This window comes from Gymnoscopelus braueri, assembly GCF_963280865.1.
Source record: "Gymnoscopelus braueri genome assembly, chromosome: 22".
Lineage (NCBI taxonomy): Eukaryota > Metazoa > Chordata > Actinopteri > Myctophiformes > Myctophidae > Gymnoscopelus > Gymnoscopelus braueri.
The window spans coordinates 9,041,208-9,055,403 of NC_137624.1; the positions used below are offsets into that span (position 1 = coordinate 9,041,208).

Genomic DNA, 14,196 nt, shown 5'->3' on the forward strand with positions numbered 1-14,196 from the left:
GCTATATGACCAATGGACAAAATGACTTGATATTGATGCTATCTTTGATTCTCTATTTTTTTTTTGTTATTCCCTTGTTATTGTAAATGTTTATGATGATTATTTATTAGTATTATTATTATTACTGCTGCTACAATGGCAACCGTAAACCTTAAATTATCTTATTTTGTCAAATTTATGTGGGGAAATTAGTGTATATATAATTGACAAATTTCGTCTACAGCTGTTTAACTTCCCCCATGTTCAACTTTTAGCTTCATACTGTATAATTGGTCCTCAATAATGCTCATTATAAGATGGCACCATTTTGGTCTACTCGCTCTGTGTCTCAGAGGTGGGCTATGGACAGCTACCACTGATGTGGAACAACGGCTTCTATTCCAGCAGGCTAACTTCTCAGGAAGAGAAAGTGTGTGGTTTCTATTACGTCGGAATCCCCACCGCATTGGTAGGTCGGTTTCTGAACTGTCCACAGCCCACCTCTGAGACACAGCGAGTAGATAGAAATGGTGCCATCTTGTATGCTCATTACAATGTAATTAGTAATTAGTGAGGACCAATTATATGAACATAATGTTGAAAATGGGTGAATGCTCCTTTAACAGTAGTTTGTGTATGTAGCGTACAATAGCAATAGAGTCGCACAGCGCCTACTCAAACCTCAAGAAAATGGGACAAAGGCATATATGTTCTCTAAAGCACTGCAGCTATTACTCCAACAAGGTCAGGGACAGAGACTATTGATTAATTTATACTCATGTCACGTTGCCACTCACCAAGCTCACAACGGGTCGCATTGCGACCCGTTGTGAGCTTGCAGGTCTGCTATTTAAACACTGGATTATGGGTTGAGTATAGGACTCGTTCTGTATTCTACTGTTGTATGATGTAGCTGCACATCTTTATCATGCTATACTTCCTATGACTGCAGAGGCATTGGACAAATAACACACGCTCCTCATTAGATGATTGATCAATATGGCTTTTTTGTTTGAGAATCAGGATGAAATAATAACCAGAATATTCTTCTTCTTCTCCCTCCAATCGTGTGTGTATGTGCGTGTGTGTGTGTGTGTGTGTGTGTGTGTGTGTGTGTGTGTGTGTGTGTGTTAGGGGATGACTGCCACAGGAGCGCTGGACTCCCCTTTCAAAAAGTCGAGCCTCTTCAGCACCCCTATTACCCAGCGGTTGGATGAGCCCGCACTGCCGCCTGATACCTGAGCTGCTATCTCGGCTTATCTTTAACACCACTTGAACCCCATTATACCAGTGGTTTCTCAAACATTTTCATTAAGGACCCCCAAATTGATATGCATTCGTGCCAGGGCTGGCCCCCACAAGAGAAGATTTGTGAACATGTTTTTCGAAAATAGCTGATCTACACATTGGGCTTACGTGTTTAAATCGTTTCCTTTTGAAAGACAGATTTTAAAAATAAAACGATTCAGAGGTAGCTGTGTCTCTGTAAATATTGGTCTGCTATTTCCTTTCCATTCAGAGTTGTTTTAACCCATTAAAACCGGGAAAGCATCTGTGTCATTTTAGATTTTTGCGTTGGCTATTAAAAAATAGCAGATATACAAGCTCACAGCGCGCTGCGAGCTTGTGCATCTGCTATTTTTGAACATCTTTGAAAAGATTTGAGAACTGATTTAGAAGGTATTTATAGAATCTGCCTCAGGTCTTTAGCCCAATCCATAACAACGAAAGTAGTTGCAACTTGCAGCCAGTTGTAAGAAATTGCAGCTGTCTGAAATTGACCTGTTGCACATCGCTGCAGTTTTGGGATAAAGTTGCAAGTGGTTGCAATCATTGGTGTGGACTGGGCTTTATACTCAGTCCTCTTGCACACGGCACACCTACTTACAAGAACAGGTGAGGTGTGCGTAGGAATGAATTAACATGAAAAGAGGGAATACGTTCTATTGAGTACAGAACCACGTCTCGAGCCAACTGACCTTTATCAGGTCTGTGTAACAATGAAAGCTTTTCATTTAAAGTGAATAAGATATTCCAAGGCGTTTTGTATTAAAACCTTACTGTACATTTCATCCTTGGTCAACAATATGATAGTGAGTGTATAGTAAAAGTAACCAGTGTAAAAATTTAACCAATTGGCAACATTTGTCCATTCTCAGAACTAAATTATCACTATGTGGTTTGAAGCTTTCTATGGGACTCTGTACCCTTTCCCACACAGTATAATCCTCAGTTTGAGTGAATATATGTAACCAAATGGACCCTTACGGGTCAGGATTTCACAGTGTATGAAATGGACACTGGCAGCTTGTCAGCATGAGGGAGTGGGCGGTAATTATAGTCATGCAGGAGGAAAAGATGTTCTCCTGCAGAGATGGACGCACGCACACGCACACGCACACGAACACACGCGCGCACACACACACACGCGCGCGCACACGCACACACACACAGACAGACAGACAGACAGACAGACAGACAGACAGACACACACACACACACACACACACACACACACACACACACACACACACACACACACACGCACACACGCACACACACACACACACACACACAGTCACACAGACACACAGACATATAAGCATGCATGTGCACACACCCACACATGCTGCACTAGCACACCCACACACATGTGCATCTCGTGGCCCTGCGCCACAGCTGATAATGGGTGCCTAATTAGAGGTGATGTCATCACAACACATCCAGCTGTCTCTTTGCAGCTGTGTGTGTGTGTGTGTGTGTGTGTGTGCGTGTGCGTGTGCGTGTGCGTGTGCGTGTGCGTGTGCGTGTGTGTGTGCGTGTGTGTGCACATCACGTGGTCCCCTCACTTCCACCTGCATGTTGACAGTCACTAGTGGATGTTCCATTTCGTTGCTGTCGGGCAGAAACCTCATCTCCACATTTCAACTCTGTTTTTTCATTAGAGTGTCACACAAAAGTAGCAAAGAGAGTGATCTACAAACGAAGTGACCCATTGTGAGCTTGTAGATCTGCTATTTTTTACACATTTTACACAACAACATTTAAAGTGGAAGTTTTACAGATATTGAACCTCTGAAAAGTATTAACTAGAGCTTGCTACTAAATAATAACTGCATTGGATCCTGTGGAACACCGGTTCTGTTTTCCATGATCTGAAAAGTAACAGTTTTGGACATACAAGGTTTCCACCTGACAGTGACGATTTTCAAAAGCTTGCCAGTTGGATTCAGTCTTATTTTTAGAATAAGATCTAAAAGCAGTGGTGAAAAGTACCTTTAAACACGTTCTGTACTTAAAATAGGTAACATTTAGCAATACTCCAGCACATCTCAGAGGCAAATATTGTACTTTTTACTCACATTACACTACAATTATTTGAAGACTTAAGTAGCTAGTTACTGTACTTTGCAGATTTAGATTATAATTATAAAACATACAGTGTGCTAATCATGTGAGCCCTATTTTATACTTTTACACAATTGTAATGCATGCAATGACTTTTACTTGACAATGAGTGTTTCGTTTTTTTTGGTGGTATTGCTACTTTCGTAGAAGTAGCAATACCACAAGTACTTTAACAGCACTGTCTAAAAGGTAACGCTGGAATGTGTAATGAAAAGCAACATGGATGGTTGTATATGAGCGACCCTTGGCTCGCCCAGTGGAAAAGTGGAAGTGTCCCCCATGAGCAAGGCACTTAACCCCAAACAGATCCACCGCCCGGGCGCTCATGTGAGCCAGCTAGGCAGCCATCTGCTGGGTCAATGCAGTAAAGTAACCTCCCCTCCCCTGGAGAATGGTAAATACTCCCTTTCCATCCACAGTTGGATGATCTACACCTGAACTAATTGTAAAAAGCATCTCTCTGTAACACAAAGAGATGTGCTGTGCTGCACACAGTAAAATCCTCAGTGTTCATTTTATTCATTTGTAACTCTGAGCAGGGCTGCACGGTACCGGAACAAGAATGTGGCCCTGGCATTTAATGCCTTGACCGGTCCATTTCTGATGCATGTGCAAACAAAATCACATTTCATTTCAGCACCAATTCATTCATTAACAGACTAGGGTTAGCAGACTCTATTGCATTATAGTGCACACAGCTGATATAGTCCAAGGATGTTGAATGTTGTCACAGAATGCCTATAAGTACAGTGGTTCTCAAACATTTTCATTCCAAGGACCCCCAGACTGATATGTATTTGGCAGAGATTAGAGAAGATTTGTCAACATATTTCAAAAATAGCACATCTGCAAACGTACGCGTCGCATCCCGAGCTTGTAGATCTACTATTTCCAGCAAATGTTCTCCCCAGAACATACCATCTGCATTTAGCTCCAGGAGGCCTGGAACTCGAACATGGATCCACTGTGCACTAGACCACTTTGGACTCAAACAAGCTTACCTCCCTGTTCAGAAACTGAGTGCTAGACCGTTCTACCACAAGACCTTCACACTCAGCAGTTACTTGTCTCCTAGTGCTTCTGGAGTGTTCAGAAGTGTTCTGTGTACAGTCTTCTGTTTGCGAAGTGTCCAAGGACACAGGTTGTGGTTTAACTTGATCTCTCCCAACACGTTGTTGAGTGCATGTAGTTGTTCATCCATACAGTATATGTGACCTAACACAGGAACTACACATCAAATACTTTTTGTGATGATATAGTATAGTTTGAGGGTGTACATTTTAAAATAGTGAAAATAGCCGATCTACATCTACACGTTATGAGCTTGTAGATCAGCTATTTTCACTATTTTAAAATCTTTTTCAAAATACAAAATAAGGATAATGCGCCGCACAAGTCTTGTTAACATTCACAGAACTTTTGCATTTAACTACAATAGGTCTGGGAAGTGTTATTTTGGACTGACTAGCAAAGCCCAGCTTACTAGCTTGGCTTTGCTGGTCATTCCAGCCAGCCAGCTGTAGTGGAGGTGTTAAGGCCCAAAAATATGCCGTTAACTTCAAGTCACGATGCAAAGGTCCCCTTTGGTATGGAAGTACCTTAGGGCCATAGGAAAACATTTATCCAAAGAGACGAGTTAGACTGTCTAAAGTAAAACCTCAAAATTGTACACAAGGAATGTACTTAGTTACTTTGTGGAAGGAAACCACCAGATATAAGATTAAGGTACTCCGTTAATAAATGAAACCAATTCATGTTTTATTCAAGTTTATTGAACAAAATATCTTACAGTATCTTGGATATACATATATACATATATCATCTGTTACTGTATAACACCACTGTTGAACTTCTTGACCTCTGCATTGACATTGATCATAACACTGTGTCTCCCGTCATCAATGGATGCTTCCAGGAAAATATTAACACATCATTGACTTCCAAACACGTTATACAAATCTTAATATAGAAAGCACAAAAAATATGAATTTGTCATCTAAAAGTACTCTCAGGACAGGAAGTTTCTTCATAAAAAAAAACCCCAAAACAAAAACAAAAAAAACAACTTTTACAATGTCTTTTTTTTGTCTTTTAGCGCTTAATATTAGCAGGTAATAAACATACCTGGAATTCCCTTATTTCTGTCTCTTTTTTTAAAGCCACAATCCGTGCGTTTGATGTCCTCTCCCAACGTTCACTGCGACTGTTAACACCCGGGATTCAAAATCCGGGTCAAAAACATCCACTGCTCATTGAAGAGGGAATCCCCCGCTTGTCCCAGGGAGGGAGAGATACTGGCCTCATGAGCTTCAGGCAGGGCTACTTGTCAACCCAACACCGGGGTCTGAATGTCTCAATGGAAGAGTAGGGAGACCATGCCTCCAACCACTGCAGATGTACTAGCTATATTGTATTAACATACTCTACCATACAGATTGAGTAAAATAACATTGTATTCATTCAAATAAGTTCCTGAATCCTGAATTCAACTCCAAGAGCGCACATATGGAACCAAAGTTGGTTCCACGGCCTAAAGTTGGCGCTATTTCCCCTCCTGCTTGTTGCGCAAATCGTTTCATGCAGTTAAAACTCAATGGGTATTTGATCAGACTTTACACTTGATTTTATTGCCTTAGTAAACATTGTCATAAATACTTTTTGGTTTCAGTCGCTAGTTTCAAGTCTTCTTTCAATTACCATGATATTCATTTTTGAAAATTATGGTCCCATAAATGTTTTAATTGATGATAAAGTAGGTTATGTTTCTAGGGCTTCTATCGGTTCTACTAAGTGAAGACCCGCCCTCGCTGGCCGTCCACCGAATAGTTTGTTCCGTTTTCCGGTTCCATTTAGGGAGGCCGGAAAGTTTCCAAGACGGTGGATTTGAATTGGCTGAAATAGTGGTTTCAAAACAGGTCTGTAGAATAGAATACAATGGATGTCGTCACAGCTCCCTTTGTCCAGATTCTTTTTTCTTTTTACAGTCTATGTTACAGACCCAAAAAGGGTCCATTTTGGTTTTCCGGATTGCAGCTTTAAACGGTAAAAGCGTTGCTCACATGCTTCCAGTAGGGAATCACCAATAAGGGACTTATTCTAGAACAAATAAAGTAGTGGCTTCTTCGCCAGGCGGGGGGGGGAGACATGTGGATGTCTGCACTCTGCTGTCACCGCACCGCTATCAGCAAAGGCTTCTCAGATAACGTACACATCAGTCTTCTCCCCTTGAAGCCAATAGGTTCTCATTTTGCCTTTGCCCTGTAAAAACACAGAAATCAATAGGTTCATCAGTGTTGTAGACGAAGTGTGGGGTGTTGAGAGTGTGTGTGTGGGGGAGGGGGGGGGGGATCTGGAGATTATACCTCTCAAAGGCTGCCTGTCCTTTAAAGCAGTGGTTTTAAAAGTGGGGGCCGGGGACCACCAGGGGTCCTTGGGGGGGGGGGGTTCATATTACATATTAATTTGGGGGTCCTTGACATGCTTTTAAAGGACAACTCTAATGCTTATAAAGACGTAAGTATGTGTTAAATTGCTATATTCCGAAATCACTGATAGACTGTTCAGAAACAGGGGTCCCTCCGTCTCTCCAGCTCTTTAGTCAACAGAACATACATTATCAGGTCGGCATACCACCTTTATCCAATGAGGAGCTTAACTTGGATTAAGAAAACAAGGTCTATCTACATAACCTCCATACATATTTTTTGGCCTTACCTTCATTTCTACATCTCCTCGACACTGGAGATCAAAGTAGCCAAACTCATCCAGAACTTCTTTGGTCGCTGATGACATGTGGATCCTTAAGGCTACAACAGACAGGACGAAAACAGTGACAAAAAAAAAACACACACAAAGTCAACCTGGCATCCATACTTTGGACACGTCATTATACAGTAGGTTAAAGTTTTCACAAATAAAATAAAAGGTTCAAACAAAGTGAAAATAGCCGATCTAAAGTACAAGCTCATGATGCCAAGCGTTGTGAGCTTGGCTATTTTCCCTATTCATTGTACGGCAATGAATTTATATAGGGCTTAAGTAAATGTTGCTTGAGGCTGCAGTGTTTGTGCGGTAGTTTCATGGTGCTCTAGTTGTGATCATTTGTTATAGAATCTGCTTTGTTATATGCTAATGTTTTGGATACTACTATGGAGGCAGTTATATGTGTGCATCATTTGAGTCCAAGATAAGTTTCCCCACAAGCAAAATAAAGAATATCATATCATCGTTGCTGTCCGGCAGAAACCAGCTAACTCCATTTTTATGCTTTTGCATTTTTTTCCATAAAGCAGTGCTACTGAACACCCTTTACGTCTGTGTGTTGATTAAAACAATATTGAACCAATGAAAAGTATTAAAAAGCACTTCTGACAAAACCAGCTAACTCCATTGGATCCTCAAACTTTCTGCTAAACCAGTCCACCAAATGGGGGTGGAGTTAGCTGGTTTTACTGACTCCAGGCTCCACCCCCTTTTGACCTCCAACCTCATTGTGAGCTTGGAGGTCCATTTAACTGTTCTTATCAATGGTGAACAAAACCTCCAAACTCCACTTTTTGGGCGGTGAAACCGCCCCTATAAGTGAGATTTGGAGAAATGTACATTTTCCTGCGCTGTGATCTGGGCCCAGGAAATGTGTACAATTATCCTGCGCTGTGATTGGCCAATCACAGTCTATTCAGGACTGTGATTGGCCAGTGTCACATGACACATGTGCATAGCCCTATATAAGCAACCATAACTTGAAAAAAACCAAACTTTGGTTTTTTTCAAGTTATGGTTTCGTCCATCATAAAGAGTGTTTCAATAAATGTATTTATCTTTTGTACATGATTGGTTGACTCCATTCAGTATTGTGATTAGCTAGCAAGACACCGCCCACTTCACACAGGGTGTGATTTTTATTTTGTTTTAGTCATTTCCTGAAAAATTAACGTTTTGGAGTTAGCTGGTTTCTGCCGGACAGCAGAGATATCGTATCTTCTTCATGTAGAACTACTTGAGCCTCGACTTCACTTTATCACAAACCTTTAGATAGATTCCTAAAGTTTGCGGCAGATAAGTAATACCAAATTTATGCTCCAAAGTAAGACAGTGTTGCTTTTTCCCAGCTTGAAGTTCTGTTCTTTTCAGCAAGTGACACCGCTGTGCGATGGGGTATACATCGACCTTAAGGAAAATGCCAGCAGAGATCTGACAATGGAGGCCATTAGTGTTGTAATCCTAATAATTATTGCTGTGTCCAATCAATGGCAGCAGTGCAGAGTTGTGAGACATGATTCCTGGCTCACATGCTTCACACTGTGCAGTGCGTCGCTGGATAAAGGGGCCTGGGCTGGAAGTGCTATCAATTATTTACCAATGGCGGTACAATGCAGGAAGTGAGTTGTTACTTAATCAATACTCAATGTGATGAGTCACTCACAATATACAACCACCGTATCTTAACACTAGTGCAAAGTAATAATAATAATAATAATAATAATAATAATAATAATAATAATAATAATAATAATAATAATAATAATAATAATCATCATCATCATCCTATTCAGTCTCAAACTCAATATTTTTCACTTGAATAGTTGATAACTCCATTTGTTTTGAATCGAACGGAACATGTTTGGAGAGTCTTCAGGCAACAAGCAAGAAGGTTCATCTGTCTAGATAGAAGTTTCTGTCAGCTACAGAGGAAGTGAGTGACATCTGTCCAGTTTGACATGGTGCAGCTGCCTTTTCTTACCAAACTCATATTAAAATTAATATGCTGTTTAAATTCAAATGTTATCTTTCATTTGACAAACCCCAAAATTGGGGATATTTAAAATGTTCAACTCCATTGAATCAGAACAATGACAGCAATCCCCTACATTTGCATGATCCTAATTTAATGATCAAAACCAAAGGTTTTGCAAATACCAAATAACAACAATGACTTAACTCTTTTGCTATTGTCTGTGGATAATGTGTTTTCCCCCCACATAACAGGATGGCAGAATGTGACATTGTGGTGTATTCCAAATCCGACCCCCACAGAGGTACAGAGAGCATAACAATGAAATGGATCTGTTACTGGACACTCACCCTCTCCATTTGACTCCATCCGAGACGCTGTGTTGACCGTGTCCCCAAATAAGCAATATCTGGGCATTTTCAGACCAACTACCCCGGCACAGACGGGTCCTACGAGACACAAAACATGTACAGTTAAGCCTTTCACGCAAAGAGTAACCCAGGACCTTCTGTAACCAGAAACCTTCCAGAATCATACTGTAAGTGTGATAGGGACAAATCTATGATTACAATGCTCCGCACATCTGCTGCACATCAAGTGTTTGAGGAAGAGCATAAACACTGCCGCTATGAACGCAAACAGTCTATGGGAAAAGAAAACTCTAATAAATTACTTTAGATTAATGTGTCCCACAGAGCAAGGCAAAACTTCCTGCATTTGTCAACCCAGTCTAAACAATTGCAACTCGACTGCTCTCTAGCTCAGTGTTTCTCAAACGGTTCCATTTCAAGGACCCCCAGTTTGACATACATTGGGCCACGGACCCCCTTTTTGATATAATGTTTTATCTCTCGCGCCCAAATCTACAATGTAAAACCCTCAGTGTTAATTTAACTCTGAGTTATGGACCCCTAACGGTCCATTTGGTTCCTAACTATCAATCATTTAGCTGGGGACCCCCTGGAACTTGACTAAATGTATTTAGTTACTTTCCGCCACATGGAGGGTAATGCTCATACCTGTATGGATTCCTATCCTGAGGCGTAGCTGGTCGTTGGGTCTGTGGCGGATCTTGAATGTTTTGACCTGCTCTAACAAGGCCAGAGACATGCCGGCGATCTCTCTGGCGTGGAGCTTCCCGTTCCGTACCGGCAGCCCTGACACCACCATATACGCATCACCAATGGTCTCCACCTGTTGGAACACAGAAAAAAAGCACCATGGGACAGTTAGTTCTCAAACTTTTTCGTGCCAAGGACCCCCAAATTGATATATATTTGGCCGCGGACCCCCTCCCCCCATCTGAAAATGTTTTGTGCCAGGGACCCCTCAGAAGAGAAGATTTGTCTCTTAATCTTATTCAACAAACTTATTCAACATTTTCAAGATTTTCTATTCAAAAATGTAAAAAGAAATGTGAGAATTAAAATAAAATAAAACAGCTACATTTATATTCTTGTCAAAGAGTGAGTTGTGTAAAACGTTATGCAGGAGAATCAACCGGACGTACCTTGTATACATCAAAGTTATCAATGATGGCGTCGAAACACGTGTAGAGGTCATTGAGCACTGTCACAACCTAGAGAGAGAGAGAGAGAGAGAGAGAGAGAGAGAGAGAGAGAGAGAGAGAGAGAGAGAGAGAGAGAGAGAGAGAGAGAGAGAGAGAGAGAGAGAGAGAGAGAGATGTTATTGTAATTTTTAGAGGTACAGCAGAACAACAAGTTAAATGCGATGCGATACGAAAAAGCCAAAGGCTTGTTTACACTGTGGTCCATGGAACATTCAACACTCAAGCAGAGAGAGAGAGAGAGAGAGAGAGCAGAGCTCAACAATTTGAATAAAGGTTCAGTGAATCAAGGCCACAATTTGACGCTCACAGACAGCAAAATCCTGTTAATTTAACTCTGAGATTGTGAAGCCCAGTTTCTACTGTGGGAGCCAGGCCGTGCCATGGCTCTGATACAGTACTATTGGAGCCCTGAGCCCTGAGCCACCAGCCATGGCTTGGCTCACACAGTGTGAATTAGGCTCAAACAAATGGCATGGTTTCCATGTGGATGCTGGATGCCAATGGCCATCTACTGTATACCACAGGTTCTCAAACCTTTTCATGTCAAAGACCCCCAAATGAATGAATATGTATTTGGAAAATATTGTTTGGCAATTTTACTCCACTACAATGATTTGACAGCTTTAGTTACTAGTTACTTCGTAGATTATTATTGCAAAACTGTTTAAATGTTTAAAACTTTGAAAAAAAAAAAACTTTGTGAAATTTTTAACACATTGGGTGCCAAAACCGGGATATCCCGGTTTTAAATTTTTAGCGCTTAGGTGCCAAAACCGGGATTCTCTGTGAAATCAATCTTTTAGTTTTTTTCCACAAGGGGGGGGGGCTAGCGCAGCTCTGGAATCACCCACGGTGACTCTGAGAAGGAAGGGACAGATGGACCACCATGCCAAAAAACCTGGCTCCCGTCTGCTCCCATTCTATCTCCTTGCAAAAAAAACTCCATATTTCCTTAACTTTTTACAGTGGGGAAAACGAGCCCTTTTCGATCCGCGATCACTCCGCCATGGTGACTCGCGTGAGAGATGTTATTGTTCCAGGCGGTAGCCAGGACCATCCACCATCGTGCACGCATATATTGTTTACAATCGGGTGCTCGTCGTGGAGTCTACAGCTGTAAACAGCGTAGCGTTACAAACGGTGAGATCTCTGGCACTCAACGTCACTTTTTTAATAAAACTCTGGCACCGAATGTGTCAATACAGGACCTTTATTTGTAAGAGAGTATGTCTACATTGTGGGATGTGAGAGAACTGAAACAGCAATCCTAAAGAAAAAGGCACAAAAAACACAAACAAAGTCTAACTACAGTGTCTGATTAAAACTCTGCACGCCCACCGACGGTCCAAGGAGCATGCGTCTGCATGAAGCTTCATCGATTTACACTCTGTCATACGACGGTGTCACAGGCCGGAATTAGCCGATCTACAAGCTCTCGGCGCGGAGCTTGTAGATCGGCTATTTCCGGCGAGCGACACCGCTGAGCAACAAAGTATAAATATAGGCATAACCTCTCAAGACTCCTCATAGTTAATAGACTCTCATGTGTGTGTGTGTGTGTGTTGTCTCCCACTGGAGCCGTGCCCAGCCAGGCTCAGTGACTCAATGCATTTGCATGAGCATAAAACAAAGAGACAGATGGAAGGCTGGGAACACATTATGACTAGATGTACTAACTACATCTTTGAAGTGGATGTGGAGGCTTTGCTGGGTTTTCTTTTGAATGCGTGTTTTGGTATATTCTTCTTTTCTTTCTTTCTTGTTTTGGTACAGTATATGCTTCTTTCTTTCTTTCTTTTGGTACATGCTTCTTTCTTTAATTATTTATTTTGGTATATGCTTCTTTCTTTAATTCATACTTCTTTCTTTCTTTCTTTCTTTCTTTCTTTCTTTTGGTATATGCTTCTTTCTTTAATTCATGCTTCTTTCTTTTTTTCTTTCTTTCTTTTGGTACATGCTTCTTTCTTTAATTCTTTCTTTCTTTCTTTTGGTATATGCTTCTTTCTTTAATTCTTTCTTCCTCTTTCTTTCTTTCTTTCTTTTAAAGGGAATGATGCAACAGGACATTCTGTGGTTGGCACATTGTATAACAAATCAGTACGAGCACAGCAAACAACACTGCATGCACAACAATACGAGAAATAGGGTAGGATTCGTCTACTTTATTATCGTGATATGAGACGATGAGAGATGTGATTTTGTCTGGGATTTTGGATATCGTTATCGTGATATGAGTGTTTTCCTGGTTTTAATCACTCAAGTAAAGCCTATTTTCTTTTTCTTTTTTAAAGTAACAAAAATAGCTCATATATACATGGTCATTATTTTGGAAAATGTTTGACAAATAAAAAAAAGAAATTATATTTGACTATTATCGTCACAATATCTACGTTTTATTTTTCAGGGACTGTGCCTGGTTGTGACATGGCATCTTGACAATGCCACTCCGCTTAGAAACCTTCCTATTATATGGCAGTGGTTCGCAAATTGTGGTCTGGGGACCCCCAGGGGTCCTTGAGGGGTTTCCAGGGGGTCCTCAGAAAAGCTTGTGAGCTTGTAGATCTGCTACTCAAAAAAAAATTGTGAAAAAAACTACACACAACGAGAAATATTTTTGAACACAAATCCTATATGGCGGGGTCCCCTGGCAGTAAGTATTTTCAGATGGGGGGGGGGGGGTTCGCGGCCAAATACATATAAATTTGGGGGGTCCTTGACATGAAAAAGTTTGAATACCACTACAGTATTATATGGGATTCAAATGAGAAGGAGGCCGTGTCATGGTGTGACTCAGTACTGCGTCAAGCACCCTCCCTGAACCAACACAACTATTTTGAGTAGTTTGAGCTGTGTGTGTGTGTGTGTGTGTGTGTGTGTGTGTGTGTGGGAAACTATGAGGCACACTGCTCTGTACTGTAGGTAGAGATTTTATCATTGTCAAACACTCTTTTCTGCATGCAGATTTGATTTGCCCTGCTGGACATTAACAAAGTACATTTACTTGAGTACTGTTCTTATGTATAGTAGGCCTACTACTACTTTCGAGTGTCTGTACTTTACTTGAGCATTGCAGGCAGACTGGGTTTTTTTTTTTTTAAGAAAAAAGAAAAAATCTTTGTTGTCGGGCAGAAACCTCTTATCTCCATGTTTTTAGTTTTTTCGTAAATTAGCGTACTGACAACGTCACACAAAAACATCAAAAGTAGCAGATCCACAAGCTCGAAACGCGGCATGAAGAGACACATTTTGAGCTTGTAGATCTGCTACTTTGGCTTCTTTAAAAAAAAAATCCTTAACAGTTTCGGACATGTTTGTCTCGACAGAGACGAAATGTATGCTTTGGAAAATGGTCGGAAATAATGTCAAGTATACACGATTTGAACACGCACGGTACATCATTATCAGAACTAAATTACCCTTCAACTTACTGTTATGCCCAAAATGACTGGCTATCAACAGGTTGTGTGGCAATTTGTCGCTAATATAAGGCCTTAAATATCATAAA

General features: G+C 41.0%; 1 protein-coding gene across 1 annotated transcript in view; it reads right to left on the bottom strand.

Moving 5' to 3' along the window:
- Positions 1–5,215: 5,215 nt before the first annotated feature.
- npr2 (natriuretic peptide receptor 2) overlaps positions 5,216–14,196 on the bottom strand; it is a 96,998-nt gene continuing 88,017 nt past the window's right edge. The window contains exons 18-22 of the mRNA XM_080418733.1: positions 10,632–10,700; positions 10,141–10,315; positions 9,472–9,570; positions 7,102–7,193; positions 5,216–6,645 (exon numbers count right to left, since the gene is read on the bottom strand). Of these exons, the coding sequence (XP_080274859.1) occupies positions 6,583–6,645; positions 7,102–7,193; positions 9,472–9,570; positions 10,141–10,315; positions 10,632–10,700 (498 nt within the window). The 3' untranslated portion in view covers positions 5,216–6,582. The remainder of the gene's footprint in view (positions 6,646–7,101; positions 7,194–9,471; positions 9,571–10,140; positions 10,316–10,631; positions 10,701–14,196) is intronic.